This window comes from Dichotomopilus funicola (assembly GCF_033296635.1).
Source record: "Dichotomopilus funicola strain CBS 141.50 unplaced genomic scaffold C8A04scaffold_71, whole genome shotgun sequence".
Taxonomy (NCBI): domain Eukaryota; kingdom Fungi; phylum Ascomycota; class Sordariomycetes; order Sordariales; family Chaetomiaceae; genus Dichotomopilus; species Dichotomopilus funicola.
The window spans coordinates 97,858-115,579 of NW_026944092.1; the positions used below are offsets into that span (position 1 = coordinate 97,858).

Here is a 17,722-nt window from a genome sequence, read left to right on the forward strand (position 1 = left end):
ACTCAACACCAATTCCAATCTCCGTCGGCGCCTTCGGACACGTCGGCGATTGATCGGGCCCCCAAAAAGTCGGAGGGCCCAAGTCGTTTCGCCGATGACTCAATTGCGCCAGGCACGGGATCTTGCGTCAATCACGCGTCAGGCCCTTCTCCACAGCCCAATCATCCAACGCGACACGCGACGGAAGGATTCCTGACCGTGTTGATGCCAAGCACGGTAAGCCCCTGGGCCGCATGGTCGGGGCAAACACAGTCCCGACTGCCGATGGTTTCAAGGCTTGGCAGGCAGCGTTTGGGTGACGACCAGAAGGATGAGGCGAGGAAAGACACTGATGAGGAGGTTCTTGGATTCCTTCAGGGTTTCAGCCAACAGCCTGCTTCGTTAAGAGAGAACAGGCTGGGAGGAAAAAGGGAGCATAAAAGAACCCAACGTTTCCCTCAATTCCATCGCTCAATCTCATCCAACATCTTCATCAGCTCATCACCATCACACAACATTCACAGCAATTCAAGAAATAAATACTCACAAACCCTACCAATCACCCACAATGCCTATCTCCCACACCGGTATCAAAACCACTCCCGCACTTCACCAAGCCACCGTGGCCTGGTACGAAGCTGCCCTCGCCCCGGTGGGCTACCGGAAAATCGTCGACTTCCAAGACGGCCTCGTCGTCGGGTTCGGCGACGGTTCCGGCATCCCTGACTGGTGGGTGTCTTCCGCGGCTGCGGTGTTGCAGGGACGGGAGCCGGAGGAGGGTGCGGCCGAGGTCGCGAAGATTTTGGGCACGCATACGGCTTTTCTTGCTAAGGGTGAGTTCTTCAGTTTTTTCCCCTTTCCTTTCTCTCCGGAGACAGCTAGGAGCGGCAGTCAGCTAATTACGTGAATGGGATAGACCGAGAGGCGGTCGATGCATTCTACGAGGCTGCTCTTGCAGCCGGTGGAAAGACCAATGGCGCCCCGGGCGTGAGGGAGCGCTACTCGCCGACGTACTATGCGGCGTTTGTCTTGGACCCGGCGGGCAACAACATTGAGGTTGTGTCCACGGTGGCGGTTTAGTGGCACAAACCGACATTGGGGTGGAGAGAATGTATTATCTTCTTACGATTGGCGACGAACTTTGGACTAGGTAGCAGGATCTTTTCGAGATTGGTTTACTTATATAACTCGCTTTTCACCCCATCACTTCGTTCAATCTTGACTGTGGGATTTGAGAGACCCCTGCATCGCTCCAAAGCCGTGAAAGTCTGTCGAAAAGAAAGCGATTGTGTCCCACTCTGCCATCACCTTGATGAGATTCAGCGTCTGGACATACGTATCCATGCCATAAGCATGAAAGTTTCCGTGACAGAGGGCATAATTACTCGTCCACCACAGCTGCAACTGTCCTCACAGGTGAGTACGTCCACTACCCAGTCATCCTCCATGATGTATCGCACGGGACGAGAGCCAGCAGGCAAGTTAAACTCAATAATTATCCACCTTTACTCTCTCAAGTGTAAGGACGGGCGTCTCAAGAAGGAAGTAACAACTAATTAAGGATGGTAAAGCAACAGTGTAAATAAATCCAACGTTGTTAGTTAAACGGGTTATTTTCGTTTGTTTCTTATGTCTTTTCTTTTTCTTCCTGATGGTCGCTTTGTTGTTTTAAGGAATCTTAGTTAATTATATCTTCAACATTACAAAATTATGTCATTTCACTTTTTTTCTCTTTCTTTCTTTTTACTTGTTCTTCTTCTTTCTTGTTTCTGTTCTCTTTTTCCTCCTTGACTTCTTTTTCTTTTTTCATTATTCCCATTAAATTTTAATATTACCTAAGAAAAGGAGACGCGGCGTCTTTCGGTGCCCGCTCCCCTTGACACCCTTGTTGTCAACACGGACCGTGGCATCGCGAATCGAATTAGTACAACAAATAATACCGTACCACTACCCCTTAATTACCCAGGAAGGCTAGCTCCATTCCAAAATCGTCGCCTGCTCAAAGTTGATCACCATCGCTTTTTCGGTTTCCTCATTCCACAATATATTCGGCACCCGCTCCCCATTGTGCGCCACTCGACATGCAAAGAGCGCCTGCAAGGCACGGAAAACGCCAGTTTTGGACTTCACCTTCTCTACCTTGTCAACCCGGTTCCGTCCGGCCCACGACAGGAGATTCATGTAAATAAGTCGTACATCGGTGTCGTAGTAGTACGTTCGTCCGAGCTCTCGGAGGTTAACCCCTCCAAGAAACACTGGCACATGGACTCCCTGGAGCGGCTGAAGGTGTTCATAAACCTCGCCCTCGTGTGATAGGTCTGGCACAAATCGGGTTGTAGTTGCCTTGCCGATGAACGTGTAGCCGTATTCGAGTAGCGTAACCTGGAAGACAATCCCCCATGCGCTCTGCTGTCCCAGAGGGACGACCCCGTCGTCGAGTGTTTGCGCCAGCTGCTTGCGGAGAAGGCTGAGCCAAGTCTTGTGATCGACGGGATGGCGACGGAACTCTTGATCAGTGCGTCGGTGGAGATAAACATTGGGGCATGCCTCGTCGAGAACGTTGCGAGTGGTTAAACCAAGGAGGCACTTTTGGGTGCAATATTGGCGAGTCTCCGTAGAGCCCCCCGCGTCGCCGCTATCTCCGCCACGACGCTGGGCGAGAACCTGTCCGGTTGGTGTTGACCCGGCGGGTGGTGTTGGTGTACTCGGTATCTCTGGTTCGGCATAATCCCGGTCGGAATCGGGCGAAACAGCTCGGGCACCAGGGCCGGTCCTGTAACCTTGTTGGTGGCCAACGGGGGCTTTTCGTTTCCCAACAGCGGCATTGGGGGATACAAAGGGGCGAGGCGATCTATCTACACCTTTGTACGTTCTGGGCTCGTGTGCCGACGAGGTAGATAGTGGTGCTCGTCCAGTGTCGGACGGGGATTGATGCATGGAATCCGCTTCCCATATCTTCAGTCTGTTGATTGCTCTTTGGCGTTCGTCTTGTCCATGTGCTGGTTGTGACGCTGAATGAAGGGCTAACATCGTAAACGCTAACACCTGGCTCACGGCGGTACAGCAGAGGGCGTTTTCCCGATGCTCTTCCACCTCAAGTGCCGGTTCAGCCATGTGGTACAAGAGTGTGATCGGGTGTGTCCAGTTAATCTTCAGAAAAACGAAGGTTTCGCCTGTTGTGACACACCCATAGGTGAGCCCGGCTTGGATCATGTAGTCGAATGCCTGAGTGAGCGCCGACGCCGCTAGTCTGTCGGCATGGTATTGAAAGTAGGCCTCTTGTTCCTTCTCGGGGGGGATAGAATTTCGCTTGGCCACCTCCTCGTGTACATCCATGGGTCTCAACCCGAGGCGGAGATGAGGGGGGGTTAGGTTTTGAGGGGACCTGTATTCGATGATGAAAGCCATGGTTTTCTCGTTTGAGTCCGAGCTGTTTCGCCTGTAGGCGTAGATGTGGTCCGGTCGAAACTTGGTGTCGTCCGGGCTTTTGGGCCGTGCCGGTGCCGCTCCCCTGGTAGCTTCGGCGAGTGTATGGGGGCGTGTTTTGAACGCGATCCCCGCGCCAATGTTAAATGCCGATGTGATATCGTCAACATCTCGAAACCTTTCAACAATCGCAGTTACCGGCTCCGCCACGAAATCCAGCAGGATTTGCTCCAGTGCTTCTGCAGTCGTTAACCTCCTTCGGTGGATCACCTCGCCTCGGGACCTGAGGTAAGCCCGGTTCATGAACGTCCTGGTATCAGCCGGAAAGCTGGAGAGGAGCGTCCTCATTATTGCCCTCTGCTCTTCAAGGAAATTGTCCCAAGGTTCCAGTCGGTGGGGGCATCGTCTCCTGGCTGGATTAGATATCAGACCGTTCGACATAAGCGCCGGGTTCGTTTCGAATTTAGCAAAGACAAAGGCAGGGCAAGCTGCCAAGTACTCAGACAAGGTGGTTTCGCGGGTATCCTCCGCAGCCTGCGCCATCTGTTCTTCTGCTCGCGCTATCTTTTCTTTTATTCGAGCCATCTGTTCTGCTCGCGCCATCTCGTCTTTCAATCGTGCCATCTCCTGTTTGGCCCGCACTCTCCCCTTTTTCTCGAGGTCGGCAAGCTGTGCTTTGTAGTCGGCCATGGCGTGCTCTCTTTCAAGGGCGTCGCGCTCTTGCGCCGCGCGGAGCTGGTTCTCCTGTTCCTGGGAACGGAGATCCATGTTGCAAGACGATAACAATGAAGTGCCGGACGGGCGAGCTGGTCAGATAGATTGATGCATCCAATGCGTTGATTCCTGCCAAAAATAATAACCTACCACAAACTGTGAACACTGTCGGTGTGTTGGCTTCCATTGCTTGGCAACACGCGTCGCGCGCCTTGGTTGCTTGCTTCTTGCTTCCCAGCAAGTCAGGGCGGGTGGAAGGGTTAGGGTTACGCAGGGTTAAGGTTCCCAGGGTGAGTTATTACTGAAACAGCGCCCATATACTCCACTCCGTATCACTATCGCCATAACCGTTACCGTTGCCATTACCGCTCCCATTGCGGAGCTTGATTATTTGCACGTTGTCTAATGTCGTACTCCTCCAGATGACGGACTAGAACGGTTGTAGGATTACAAGTAATCCATTGGCATAAGGCCTCTCGTACTTGCCAACACGTTGGAAGAAGTGGAGGCCGCAGTTAGATTCGAACCTGCGGTAATTAGTACATTGACAAAGAGATACGAGTGTTAGGATGGTTTTATTTAGTTCTGTGTTTTATTATTTCTCAAAAAACGAAGGTTGTTGTTAATACCTGTACCATTGTTTTGCCGATTGAGTGCAAGAAAACGCTCCAATTAATTACACCAAGCCAAAGCCGAAACAATTATCGGAGTTAAGGATTGACTGTATCCATCATCAGGAAGACAAACACCGAAGGACCAATTTCATCCCTTACTGATTCCTCTCCTTGACTGCCATTGTTGTCTGTTGAGCCGCGGAACGCGCGGGGTGCGCAATTCGCTGACACGGCTTGGCATTCCCCGGGAACCCAACATCCGGATGGTACGAGTCGACCACCCCAGACGCATGCCCGATCGAGGCATCTTTTGGCAAAAGGATAATTCCTATTCGTGGTTGACTTTGATGTGACCCACTGAGATATGGTGACCGACCTGGAGAGGCCTCGTCACCATCATTTTAGGGTAGAGACCTCTCACTGACTCTCAGTGAATAAATGGGCCTGACCTGGCCTGTTGTTGGTGTCCTCGGTCAACAAGTGAACAAACACACCACGCCGAGTCAACTTCCCTCTCGACATCCCCCCTCACCATGGCACCGCCCCCATCATCGCAGCCCAACAGGGGGCCATCCTCCCGGCCCCAGGGTAAAAAATCACCCACCGCCAAGAAAAGCATCTGGCTCAAACTCCTCACCATCCTCGGCGTCCTCCTACCCGTGTACTACCTCCTCGAGGCAAACCTGCACCGGTTCTACGTCTTCGACGTCGACGAACTGCACGGGCTGACCAAGCGCGCCGTCGCCACCTACGGCAACGATACCCGGGCCATGGCCGACTTCATTGTCCGCGAACTCGACGGCCAGGCGGGTCTGTCGACGTATATCAACCGGGATGAGGATTGGATGTTTAATAATGCTGGAGGGGCTATGGGGGCGATGTATATTATTCATGCCAGTCCGTCTACCTTATCTCTCCCACAGCATTCCATTTGGTTCGTACCATGCTGACGAGGAATGTATACAGGCATCACAGAATACCTCATCATATTCGGCTCCGCCATCGGCACAGAAGGCCACTCAGGCCGGCACACCTCCGACGACTACTTTTACATCCTCAGCGGCGTGGAGATGGCGTATGTCCCGGGCCAGTACGAGCCCGAGATCTACCCGCCGGGCTCGGTGCATCATCTGCATAGGGGCCATGTGAAACAGTACCGGATGCCGGAGAAGTGTTTTGCGTTGGAGTATGCGCGCGGGTGGATCCCGCCGATGTTGTTTTTTGGGTTTGCGGATTTCTTTACAAGTACGTTGGATTTTCCGACGTTGGGGAAGACGGTGTGGATTACGGGGAGGGAGATGTTGGGGAACTTGGCCAGGGGGAAGTTTTAGTCACCTACCTCTCCGTCACCTAGGTGGTGATAGTTGGAATGGTGATCATGGGAAATGTAGAAGGATTTGGGACTTGGGTAGTGTAGGATCATATAATAACATAGAACACTAATGCAACAATAATATCCCATGCATCACGGGAAATAACTGAATTTCCCTAAACCAGCTGCCAAACCGATCTACTTATCTAGGTAGTCTTCCTATCCACCCGACTCCAACCATCATCCCCAACCTTCGTCTCCGACCGCTGCTTCTTCTTGCCATTCCCCTTCCACGGAGTCCTGGCCTTGGGGGAAGAACCCCTAAAGGTCAGCGGCAAGCCCAAATACTTCCTCAGCTCCCGCTGCATCTCATACGCAGCCCCCGGCTCCTGCTTCAACCACCCCAAATACGTCGAATGACACGTCTGCTGCGCAAAGAAGCTCTTCGTCAAGAACGGCCCGGTAGTCGTTGCAGTCGCAGGCGTATTTGTGTTTGTACCAACCCCTTCCTCAGCCTTCAGAGCACCCCCCGACCCAACCTTAACAACATCCGCCCACCGCATCTTCCTCTCACCCCCCTCCCTCCACTGACCGCCCCCCACTACCAAGCCCTCCTCCTCCAAAGGCAACCCAAAAACCCCCCTCCACCCCCTCTTATACCCCTCCCTAACTTCCCCCGACACACCCTCCCAACCCCCCTGCGAAAACAACACCACCCTTAACCGCGCCATAATACCCAACCAGATGGCACAATCCGGGCGGTGGATCCACGCTTCGGGGTGCTGAGCTACAACCGCCTCGGGGTGGGCAGTTTTGAAATCGGTGGAGTGAGAAGCTTTAAGATCGGCGGCTAGCGCGTGCAAGAGGACGGTGATCCAGCCTTTTTCGCCGTGGGTGAGGTCGGGGTAGTAGAGCATGTCCAACTGGGCGTTAGCCACAGTCTTAGCGCGGCGAAGAGCGCTATTCTCTGCCTCGGGCTTCGTGTCGGCACCACCGCTGCCCGTCAAAGGTGCCAGCTGGGCATCGGTTGCAAGTCGGCTAGTAACGCCGGTATTGATACCCGCGAATAACGGATCAGACTTCGCCAGTGCGTTGAGGGAGTCGGGGGAGAAGACAGCGCGGTATTTGGTGAGACAGGTGGCTTGGTCGGCTGGGGTGAGACCGGCGTCTTGGAGGATGTTGGTTAGGAGGAGGTATTGCTCGACGACGTTTTCGGGGATTGGGTTGGGGGTTTTGGGTTGGGGGGCGTGAGGCCGGCGACGGAGGATGAGGCCCATTTTGATGGTTATTGCGAGTGTATGGATAGGTGTGGTAAAGATGGCTGGTGGTGAGAACTCAGGAGCTCGCTTGGCTGGGAGAGTTCCTGAGTGGGCTGGGAATGGGAGATGCGGAGGGTAGAGATGTGGGAGGCATGGGTTATTTATATACTTACACACCCAAACTGTCACACGAGTACCGGTCTTTGTTGTCCCGTTTGGGTATCCTCGGAAAACGAGGCTGCAGAACAATAGCGTTGTGCATGAGGGTATTCGTGGCCAGGCGAGTTCTCCACAAAGCGTACTCAGTTGTTTTGGCGGGACGAAATTGGTAAGTAATAAAGAACCGAGTGTGGCAACGCCATTGAGGTAGCCTTGGTGCTCATACACGACCTCGAGTGAGGCTGCCAGCAAAGTTCTTTGTGTTCCTGTTTCGAGCTAGCCCCTTTGTTACAACCTTTGACCACGTCAACTGACAACATTCGCAACCAGAATGATTATCCAGAATAGTCATCTCCATCAAGCGTAAATCATGACCGACATCGTTATCCCATCAAGAACCGTAGTCAACCATCCAAATCTAAGGTAATGTCTCGTTCCACGGCCGCCAGCTCTGCTCCTCAAACCTCGGCATGCACAAGACCTTCTCCGGCGGCCCCATCCACTCCATCTTACCCTCACCGTTACTCTCCTTCTTCTCCCCCTTGACCAAATCCGTCACATACCCCCTCTCCTCTTTAACCTTCCTCCCCATCTCAACCGAATACTCCAAATTCACCGTCGGCACCACCATAATCCTCCCAAACCCATTCCACCACAAATCCTTACAAAACGCCTGCACCTCTCCCTGCCTACACTCCCCCTTTTCCTTCCTGGCCCCGCGAAACTTGACCCTCCCCTCCACCAACGGCTGCGCAGTAAACACCACCGCCCCGTTCCAGCACGAAAACACCTGAAATGGCTCATGCCGCTCCATCCTCCCCTTCGCCACGGGATCGCTCCACATCAGTTCCCCCGAGTGTTCCCACCCGGCCGTCTCTGGCGTGATGGGGAAGAATAGGTCACCCTGCAATGTGCGCGCGACATACACGTCGTAGAAAAACGAGGGGTCGGAGCTCGTCCAGTCTAGCGCGCACGCCATGTGGGCATCCTGCCGTCGGCGCTGGTGTAGTAGCTCGAGGATATCATCCGGGCACGCGGCGACGTCATTAAGGAAGATAACCGTCGCGTCGGGGGTGTAATGGGACGGGTCACCGGTCGTCAGCGGAGCCAAGGCGAGGTTACGCAGGTTGGCGAGCGCAGCAAACCGGTCGACGCCTTCGGATAGCGGGTCGATGCCGTTATCGACGGCTAGGAAGGTGCGGAGATGGAGGGTGTTGACGAGGAGGGGTTGAAGGGCGGAGAGGATGTCGGCTGTGCCGTCGGGGGAGTTGCCTTCGACGATGGAGAGGGCGCATTGTTGGGGGCCGAGGAAGAGGGCCGCGGAGAGGATGCTGCTGAGGAGTTGCGGGAGGATCGGGAGGTTGTTGCGGAGGTTGAGGGCGAAGAAGTAGCGGATTTGGGGGGGGACGGGGGGAGGGTCGCTGCGGAGGTGTTCGTAGCGGGAGAAGTTGGGGGGTGGGCAGGCGAATTTCGGGAGGGTGGTGTCGGTTGCGTTGAGGATGGTGTTGAGGTATTGGGTTATTGTTGCGCTGGGTAGAACGACGCCTGGAATCGCCACTGTCAGCTTCGGTTCTTTTGAGGGTATTAAATTGAACGTTACGCGACACCCATACCATCCGACACTTCAACAGGCACGACCGCGTCTTTTGACCCCCCACCATACGTTCGGGCAATCGGCGATGCGCCCAGTCGAGTCAACAGAAAATAAAGCGCAATCACGGCTACGGCCGCTACCTGCACGGTAACGAGCAGCTTGCGGGAGGGCATAATCCACGCCATTCCGGAGACGCCGGCGGCGGGGAGCGGCACTTCTACATGTTAAGAATAAAGAGAAGATGGGCAGTTCAAAAGCAGTTGAGTGCCGACGTTGATCTCGCGTGGTGCCACGGCGTGTTGATCCAATGAGACGCAGCGAGTAACAGGGGTGTTAAACTATTGAGCTTATTTTTGTTTACGCCAAGCCCGATTGCATGTCCATCTGCTCATCACGTAAAACTTGAAATAATTATCGGCGGAGTTCGAAGTGAGCCATGTTGAAGGCCCAATGACTTCTCCTCATTGCTGACTCATGTTTGTTTCCCCATGATTAATCACTTCGGCGCGGTTAGAACCGATACGCCGCCTTTCTCACTGACTTCTTTTTCCGAGTCCACTTCGCCATCATCGCTCTTGCGAATATCCCCAAAGATCTCGTGCATCTCCTCGAGGGATTTGCCTGCACTTTGATCAGCAATCTCTTTGCAAGGATAACAGTGACAATCTTACCTCTCGTCTCCGGATATGTCACGGCAAAAATGACCGCGCATATGGCGTTCGTCAGGATGAAGAGAATCTGGTCAAGTCAGCTTCTACCCGACTGCTACAAGTGGTTGAACGGGTTCTCAGCTCACATAATACTTCCAACCGACCCGCTCCAATGCAATCGGCGAGCACTGCGTGATGATCAAGCTGACAGAGTAGTGGATGATCTGGACCACCGCGTTCGCCTTGGCGCGTGACTCGGTCGTGAACACCTCTGGACTGCGAAGGGTTAGTACTGCTGACTCGGAGATGCCCGTATCACAACGCCACGAGAAAAACTCACGGAATAATCCAAGTCATCGGCCCCAACAACGCCGAGTAGTTAGCCGACACCAAGAAAATACACGCAATCAACCCCTTCTGCGCAGCCTCATTCGTCGGCTGCCCAGGCACCGCCGGAAACCTAGCCGCAAGAACCGTAACAATCAAGTACGATAGCGACAACAACGCCGCGCTCGAAACCAAGATCGTCTTCCTCCCGATCCGGTCCACAAATAACAACGACAGCGTCGATGCAATGGGCGCCACACACCCATACAGCCCGCTCATCAACAACTGCTGGTCCTGGTCAAACTGCAGCGTCGCATAGATAGCCGTCTGGTAGTACTGCACGAAACTAATCCCCGACAACATAGCGGCCCCCAGCACAAACGACCCAACAAACAGCCGTTTCCTTGCCGGCGCCGTGCGCACGAGATCCGCCCACCGAAACCGGCTTTGCATCTGCGTTTCCTCGGCAATGCTAGCTTGGATCGTGGCGAACTCGGTGCGGCACCACTCATCGTTGGCGCCGTTGTAGTGCCAGGCGCGGAAGGCGGCTTCGGCTTCGTCGTACCGGCCTTTGAGACAGAGCCAGCGGGGGGATTCACCGATTAGGAGGACGCCGATGCCGAGGATGAGGGCGGGGATGCCTTGGATGGCGAAACCGAGACGCCATTGGTTGGCGTTGGCCCATTTACCTTCGCCGACGCCTGTCCAGAGGGCTACGAAGAAACCCCAGGAGACCACTGCCATGCGTTAGTCTGCCGGTCTATTGCTAGCCTAGCTTTGGTTGGGGGAAAGGTGGGACGCACTCATCTGGTTGACGGTTGTGATCCGGGCTCGCTCGTTGGTCTGTTGGGCAACGTCAGTAGCTTTCCAAGGGGTAACAAAGAGTCAGGATGGCAATCTACCTTGGCAATCTCGGCCCCAAACACAGGCCCAACACCAGTGATAGTCCCGACGGCATATCCGATCAACAACCGGCCGATGATGACTACACCAAAACCACCGCATCATTAGCTCTCTTTTTGATGTTGTCTAGTTTGGCAAGCAAAGAACAAACACCACTTACGCATAGCAACATGCGCCGCACCAGCCATGAGTGCAGCTCCCAGTACGCCCCAGGCACACCCAAAGGCAATCGCCCTCCTTCGGCCCATCCTATCGCTCGTCATACCAACTGAGGCGCTGCCAAGCCATGCTGTTTCTTTGTCAGCTCATATTCCGCACCGGGGAAGGCGCTGCTACAAGGGGTTGGTAGCAATGAGTGGACATACCTCCGGCCTGGTAGACCGAGACGATCGCCCCACGAAGCGGAGCATCCGGGTGGTTAAAGTAGCCGGTAAAGGAACCGAGCGCTAGACTGGGCGTGACGATGCCGGAGTCGCTGGCAGGGCAGTGTCAGTTCATCATTCCATTACCGTTGCGTTAAACAAACAAGCTAGGTAGGTATGCATCCGGCGAGAGAAGCAATCGTTACGACAAGACCCCACCTACAAACCATAAAGAAACCCCCCAATGCCCAGCAGCAACGAGGCCAAAAAGGGTTTAGTCAGCCATGACTCCCTCTTCGGTACCACTGCCATGGTGAAGGCCGGTCAACGGTCGGTAAAACAAGGTGTGCCGTAAACTCAACGCTGGACGGTCGGTCGGGGTTTCAGTTGCAGTGCAGCAGTTATTGCAGAACGTTTGTTTGCAGCAGGGAAGCAAAGGGGAAAAAAAAGAAAGGACAAAGGCAGGCAGGCGAGGACCGCCGCTGCGGACCCGACCCGGCGAACGCAGCATTTTCCTTTGACATCGACCGTTCCGATCTGGATGCATGGCGGCGCCGGAACAGTCAGATTAGTATGTAATCCACCGGTTTTGTCGATATTGGAGTGGTCGCTGTAACGGTCTTACGTTGGTTGAGGCCGGGGTCATCATTCGCCAGGGGGGGAATCAATTTGCCGACTGGCTGTTGGCTTAACGTGGTTTAGTGCACGGCGGAAGCGGGATCCTGAATCGGGATTTTAGCTTTGGGATTTGGGATGTTGGGTTGAAGAGAGGCAAAAAGGGTGGAAGTGGTCAAACTTGGGTATTAATTTAGAGTTTGTTTTAGAGTTTGCATACATATGCAGGTTGTTGATTGTAACCGAACTGTCGGGTCGCTGGGGTTGTGTCTCAGTTGAACCATGTGATAATTAGTTTTGGCCTCGGCCCTCAAAGAATCAGAATACGCACATCAACTGCAAGCGGAGGATATATTTAGCAAATGTTTTTTTTCCTTAGCTCTGACACCTTTGACAAATGCAGAAATGGTAAATTCATTCATTTCTCCGGATACTTTATGTAACGAGTACGCTGGGAAATGTAACCCTCGAGCGTACCTTACGCTAACGTAGTGGCTCGACATATCCAAGCTTTCTCTTCATCGTCACTAGGTTATATACTTGTACTTCAAAAAAGCTCCTTTAGCATTAGCATTATCAAAGCCAACTACAGCATCATGGCATCCACCACAATCTCACAGTACCATGGCTCCGACATGCAGTAAGTCCGTCCAAACAACTCTCTAGTTCTTTTCCTTAACCGCCAGACAATCCCATGCTAACGGACACCAACGTACCGTAGGATGTTTCACAAGGGACACTTTTCCGACGTGGTTGTGAAATGTGGCGATCGGGCTTGGATGCTTCACAAGAGCATTCTCGCCTCCAGGAGCAAGTGGTTCAATAAGGTCATTAAAGACCAAGCAGGGGGACCGTCTTGCAATCTTGTAACTATCAAAATGTGTGGGCCGAACGTGGCCGAGGTGATCCTGCGGTATATCTACGGCGGTAGTATGTCGACTCCCTTTTCCCCCATCAAGCGGTACATAAGTCGTTTAGTGGCCTGGAATGCTTCGAGATACCAAGCCAAGACTAACGCGCGCACCCCGCAGCCACCGAGTTTCACCATCTCAACGAGCCGGCCGGAGACGGCGCCGTTCTCCTGATGTACACCAAAGTACACCCCGCAGCCCGGTACTTCGGCCTGCCCACGCTCGCCAACCTCTGCCTCGACAAAGTCCACACCAATCTCAACCTGATCGCAGCCCAGCTCCGGGGTGACCTCCCTACTGGTGGAGGAGATAAAGCGCCCTTGATACAGGCCGTAACCAAGGCGATTCGGAACTTTTATGCGTACGACCACGAGGTAGTCAAGAAGTTCAGTGAGATTGGGCTGCTTCGGGCCGAGTTTGTGCATTTTGCTTGTGATGTGTGGGAGATCCTGCGTCGCGATAGGGAGTTTATGGTTTTTATGAGGACGGAAGTGCCCAACTTTGCGCTGGACGTCGGGAGGACGTGGCAAAGGCCTCAGGGGAAGGATGAGAAGCCTGTCAGGTGTCCTAGTGTTGAGGATTAGACTTTCTAGATGGCACGTTTGTGGGTGGCCGAAGCCCGGGATGAGGGAGCCGTGGGGGGTTTCTGAGTCAATTGGACGAGGTGTTAGTGCTTAAATGGGTGCTTTCAGCACACATTCATGGGCAGTAATATAGATATACCTTGTACACGCAATCCACCGCTTGAGTTGTCCAAGAAACGGTAACCGTATCTCTGAGCTGCAACAGTGTACTTGAGTATTCTTATTCCGTCATTTGAGTTCCCATTCAACCGACCTTTCTTGAAATCCTACGTGAATACCTGGCCTTCCAACTTACATCTTCATAGAACTCACCAGCCTTCATAACCCCTACTTCCCCTCAACCACCTCCCCCGTCTCCTCATCCACCCGTTCACTCCCCCCCGACAACCCCCTAAACTTCGGTTTCCCATCCCTAAGATCCACCACCCGCTGCAAATAAAACATATGACTCTGCACCTCAAACGCCTCCCGGCCCTCGCGTGTATGAATCCCCTCTATCAGCGTCGGAAACACCAGAATCATATTCCGCCCTTCGTCCATAATCGGCGTCCGGCAGTACACACACTGCACTTTGCACGGCAAATGGTGGGTTCGCGACTTGTTGGCTGAGTCATACCATGCGAGGTTGTGGTGGCCACGGGGGAAGTTGATGTCGGTTTTGTGGAAGATGGCCGCCCATTGGAAGGGGGCCTGCTTGGGTGGAGAGGTTAATGTTGGGAATGGAATATGGGTGACAATATCACAGGATATTTTGAACAGGTTGGGGAGATTGCTCACTCCATGAAGCTGTTGACATGTGGTGCAGTGGCAGTACTTCGAGGCTAAAGGCTTGTCTCGGCTCAGCTGATACTCCACGGCGCCGCAGTGACATTTTCCTTTCCATTTGACGTCAAAATTGCCGACTTCGTGGACACGATAGGGGGGTTGTTCCTTCCAAGACTCTCTTTCGGGAGGTTTATCCTGCTGTGTCTCTGGCATCGTTTTCGGGGTTGTGCTCTGGACGAGATCAGATGCCCAGATGCTCGGTTCGTTCGAGTGTTCCAAGGGTTCAATGTCTCCTTCCACAGGTCATGAACAGATGACCAAGTTAGGGTCTTATCATACAAATCGGAAAGTTCACGCGACAACCTTCGAAGGTAAACCGGTAAAGAGGGGAGTTTCCGCGGTTTGCTTGTTTTACGGGGTAATTGATATCTCCAAATCTGGAATCAGGGACCTTCATGTTGACGTCACCAGCACACATTACTTCTTGTTTAGAACCCACTCCAAAACAAATAAACACGACGGTAAAGGCCAGAAGCCGGAAGTGTGGATGGTTCACCGTATCCGTCACGAGACGTCGAATTAGCCTACGAGATGTCTCCACGAGGACGGTCATTCAGCGCTCCTCCAAGGCTCGGATGACCTTCGTCCCTTGAAATGCGACCCCTAGCCTCCGCATTTCCTAACTTCATCTGATAGGGACCAATACGGAGACGCTCTTATTATGCTCGGGGGCTCGGACGTGGGTCTTCTTCCCTACAGTCCCCGGGCTCGGCCGCAGCGTCGCTGTATGGTTTGCATGTGAGCTCAGCACGGTGACAGTCACCCTAAGTAGGGCGTTCGATAGCGGTGGGTGACAAAAATTCATAAATAGGTCGGCTGTGGAGGTTAAAAGTCGATCTAGGTCACATCTCGGCACTTATCCCAGAGTAACAGATCAGCGCACTACGATTACGACAAAATGGGTTCCGTTCAAGACTTTCACCTTGTCACTGCCGCCGAGAATTTGCTAAAGAATGCAAAGAAATTGGCGGCAGCCACAGCACCGGGCGTCGATGACAACGAGCCTGAGTTGCGGCGGTGCGTTGCCAGTACGGCTAAGAAGATTGCCTTCATGACGGCACCGAGAGTCGATGTGGTAAAGGAGGACTGGGTTACGGTATGTTCCCTCAGGGCCATGATTGTGGAGACGATCCTAACATGAACCCACAGCTTGCTGAAGTCGGTGCCTGGAACATCTTTATTGAGTGGGAAGCTTTTGATTTTATCCCACTTAATGGCTACATCTCCATTGTCGATCTCGCTCGAGAACTCGACGCTCAGGAGTCGCTCGTAGGTAAGGGCATGAATGACTCCCATCGAGCCCTTCCATAATCCCGAAACCTCCATTGGCTAACATCCTCCTCCAACAGCCCGAATAGCCAACCTTCTGCTCGCGACAGGGAAGCTTCTTCCCGGCCCACCCGTCGCTTCATGTTCTTCGACGCCCCCCCAATCTCCTTACGCAAACATCACCATCCGCCACTCACGCATCTCACCCTTATACATGACCTCCCACCCCGTCTCTCCACTGTGCACCGTGGCCGTCGGTAATGCCATGCGCCCGTTCGCTCGCTGGCCCGACTACTTCGACATCTACGGTCGCTGCGAACCCCCTGAACAAAGGTTCACGCCCTTCTCCTTCGCCTGGGACTGCCCGGACCTGGAACCATGGGAGGTTAAGGCCGAGTATCCGGACTATGCGAGCGCGTTCGCCCGGAGTATGCAGTCGAAGGAGATGGTGGGAGGCGATACGGTGCTGGTGGGTGAAGAGGCGGTGTATGACATGGCGTGGGTGGGTGAGGAGGCGAAGGTGTTTTGTAATTACAAGCCGTGGGAGAATTGGACGCCGACCCTGGTAGACGTAGGGGGTGGGTTGGGCCAGTTGCTGCAGGATGTGTTGAGGGATGTCGACGGGTTGCGGCCTGAGCAGTGTCTGCTGCAGGACCGACGGGAGGTGATTGATAAGGCGAAGGATAACCGAGACGGGGTGTTGGCAAAGGTGGTAATGATGGAGCAAGATTTTCATGAGGAGCAGCCGCTCAAAGGTGGGTAGACATACGCACATTTGGCTTTGCATTATGAGGTTGTGCTTGCTAACGCACCCCCAGGCGGTCTCGTTTACATCCTTCGCAGGATCCTCCTGGATTATCCCGACGAAGCCTCTGTCAACATCCTCCAACATCTAGCCGATGCCTTGCCCGACGACAATCCCAAGGCTCGGGTTCTCATCATGGAGGAGCGGTTATTGGAAGTCCCAACAACACAGAACTGTCTTGTGGACGTCGTGATGCTCAACCTGGGCGGGAAGCTCCGGAATGAAGCAATGTTCCGGGAGCTTGCGACAGCCGCAGGACTGAGGGTAGTAGGGTTCCACGTGAGCCACCGGACTTCCAACTGCGTCGTTGAATGTGCGAAGGCATGACCTGCCACAGGCGTGCGGAAGCTACACTGATTCTGCTGGTGACAGACTGGTTACAGAGCGATGGGAGACGCCGGATCATTATCCGGGGCCGGGACCGGGAGCGTGGAATCGTGGTTCTTAAGCCATGCGGGGAGTCCTATGTCCTGAGTGACGACACTGCGTTGCTCCGGAGCAACCCTCCGGTCGAATTCTAGGGTGTTGTGTGACTGTCGTGCGACAACTGCGGTATCGTTCTACAGTTGGACACAGCCGCCCTGCGCCTCTGATCTAAGGAGGCTGACACGGGGTAGATCATTGAAGTTCGAGAGAGAAGCGAGTCCTAGCCTTTATTGCATAGCATAGTAGCATTTACAGGCAGTTTTAGTCGAATCGCAACGCATTTCGGTGATGACTAGGGAAACTTCTCACGTTGTGTGTACTTGTCGTTTGGCGTATCGTATCAACTAAATATTAACAGGACAGCTCATTTTTCTGGACCATGTAGTCGCCTTCCATGTCGCGTAACGTCCACGGCGCAAAACACAACGGGCGTGGCGTTCCACAGTACACTTCTCGAGGCGAAGACTAGAACTGGGGTTGGCTTCCATGCTCCAGGATCCGAAGCGCTTCAACGGCCACGCCACGCGGCAAGACACAAGCAGGCAACTCCCGTTGTGATACGTACGAGCGACATAACGACATCGTCGCCCTGAAATTCCAACTAAATGCCTCACGTCTCTCACTTCATCGGCGCGACGATGCCGCAATGATGGTGGTACCTTCGGATGGGTGTCAACCCAATGTTGCACTGGGCAACAACAACCCAACCTTGGCGATGTGCCGACGGGCGGCTGGTTCCGGGAAAGCGCACCGTACACTACTGTAGCTTAGGTATTGTGTCGGAACGAACCATCACTGAAGCCTGGCCTTAGGTAGCCCAGCGGCTCGTTAATTGATCAGAGCTTCTTATTTTTCCCGCCGCATGCGGCTCCTTTGCGGACATGGGACCTCACCCCGGGCGCGGCGCATCTGTTCATCTTCCATCCCGGAAGAGGATCAAAAAGGGCCCTGCCTCAGCTCGCTCTGCGACCCGTTTTCTGTTGGCGCT

The 17,722-nt window shown here is 53.8% G+C and overlaps 9 protein-coding genes across 9 annotated transcripts; 4 read left to right on the top strand and 5 right to left on the bottom strand.

The window, feature by feature from the left end:
- Window positions 1–547: 547 nt before the first annotated feature.
- On the top strand, window positions 548–1,059 carry C8A04DRAFT_39661 (Glyoxalase/Bleomycin resistance protein/Dihydroxybiphenyl dioxygenase; the record flags this gene model as incomplete). Its single annotated transcript, XM_062784670.1, has 2 exons — window positions 548–812; window positions 896–1,059. The coding sequence occupies 2 exons, from the start codon at window positions 548–550 to the stop codon at window positions 1,057–1,059; spliced, it is 429 nt and encodes a 142-aa protein (XP_062634122.1).
- Window positions 1,060–1,950: 891 nt separating this feature from the next.
- On the bottom strand, window positions 1,951–3,948 carry C8A04DRAFT_39662 (uncharacterized protein; the record flags this gene model as incomplete). The annotated part of the gene is made up of 1 exon (XM_062784671.1): window positions 1,951–3,948. The coding sequence occupies one exon, from the start codon at window positions 3,946–3,948 to the stop codon at window positions 1,951–1,953; it is 1,998 nt and encodes a 665-aa protein (XP_062634123.1).
- A 1,318-nt stretch (window positions 3,949–5,266) lies between these two features.
- Window positions 5,267–6,064, top strand: C8A04DRAFT_39663 (ERG2/sigma1 receptor-like protein; the record flags this gene model as incomplete). The annotated part of the gene is made up of 2 exons (XM_062784672.1): window positions 5,267–5,630; window positions 5,700–6,064. The coding sequence occupies 2 exons, from the start codon at window positions 5,267–5,269 to the stop codon at window positions 6,062–6,064; spliced, it is 729 nt and encodes a 242-aa protein (XP_062634124.1).
- Window positions 6,065–6,251: 187 nt separating this feature from the next.
- C8A04DRAFT_31730 (uncharacterized protein) lies at window positions 6,252–7,322 on the bottom strand (the record flags this gene model as incomplete). Its single annotated transcript, XM_062781856.1, has 1 exon — window positions 6,252–7,322. The coding sequence occupies one exon, from the start codon at window positions 7,320–7,322 to the stop codon at window positions 6,252–6,254; it is 1,071 nt and encodes a 356-aa protein (XP_062634125.1).
- Window positions 7,323–7,881: 559 nt separating this feature from the next.
- On the bottom strand, window positions 7,882–9,230 carry C8A04DRAFT_39665 (glycosyltransferase; the record flags this gene model as incomplete). The annotated part of the gene is made up of 2 exons (XM_062784673.1): window positions 7,882–9,035; window positions 9,122–9,230. The coding sequence occupies 2 exons, from the start codon at window positions 9,228–9,230 to the stop codon at window positions 7,882–7,884; spliced, it is 1,263 nt and encodes a 420-aa protein (XP_062634126.1).
- Window positions 9,231–9,553: 323 nt separating this feature from the next.
- Window positions 9,554–11,611, bottom strand: C8A04DRAFT_14648 (general substrate transporter; the record flags this gene model as incomplete). The annotated part of the gene is made up of 9 exons (XM_062778179.1): window positions 9,554–9,678; window positions 9,729–9,795; window positions 9,854–9,983; window positions 10,048–10,771; window positions 10,838–10,877; window positions 10,937–11,019; window positions 11,098–11,226; window positions 11,303–11,412; window positions 11,523–11,611. The coding sequence occupies 9 exons, from the start codon at window positions 11,609–11,611 to the stop codon at window positions 9,554–9,556; spliced, it is 1,497 nt and encodes a 498-aa protein (XP_062634127.1).
- Window positions 11,612–12,510: 899 nt separating this feature from the next.
- Window positions 12,511–13,409, top strand: C8A04DRAFT_31732 (BTB/POZ protein; the record flags this gene model as incomplete). The annotated part of the gene is made up of 3 exons (XM_062781857.1): window positions 12,511–12,554; window positions 12,636–12,844; window positions 12,946–13,409. 3 exons carry the CDS (start codon window positions 12,511–12,513, stop codon window positions 13,407–13,409), a joined length of 717 nt encoding a protein of 238 aa, XP_062634128.1.
- Window positions 13,410–13,736: 327 nt separating this feature from the next.
- Window positions 13,737–14,387, bottom strand: C8A04DRAFT_14662 (Mss4-like protein; the record flags this gene model as incomplete). Its single annotated transcript, XM_062778185.1, has 2 exons — window positions 13,737–14,099; window positions 14,187–14,387. 2 exons carry the CDS (start codon window positions 14,385–14,387, stop codon window positions 13,737–13,739), a joined length of 564 nt encoding a protein of 187 aa, XP_062634129.1.
- A 745-nt stretch (window positions 14,388–15,132) lies between these two features.
- C8A04DRAFT_39668 (uncharacterized protein) lies at window positions 15,133–16,635 on the top strand (the record flags this gene model as incomplete). The annotated part of the gene is made up of 4 exons (XM_062784674.1): window positions 15,133–15,330; window positions 15,384–15,507; window positions 15,584–16,258; window positions 16,322–16,635. 4 exons carry the CDS (start codon window positions 15,133–15,135, stop codon window positions 16,633–16,635), a joined length of 1,311 nt encoding a protein of 436 aa, XP_062634130.1.
- Window positions 16,636–17,722: the final 1,087 nt, after the last annotated feature.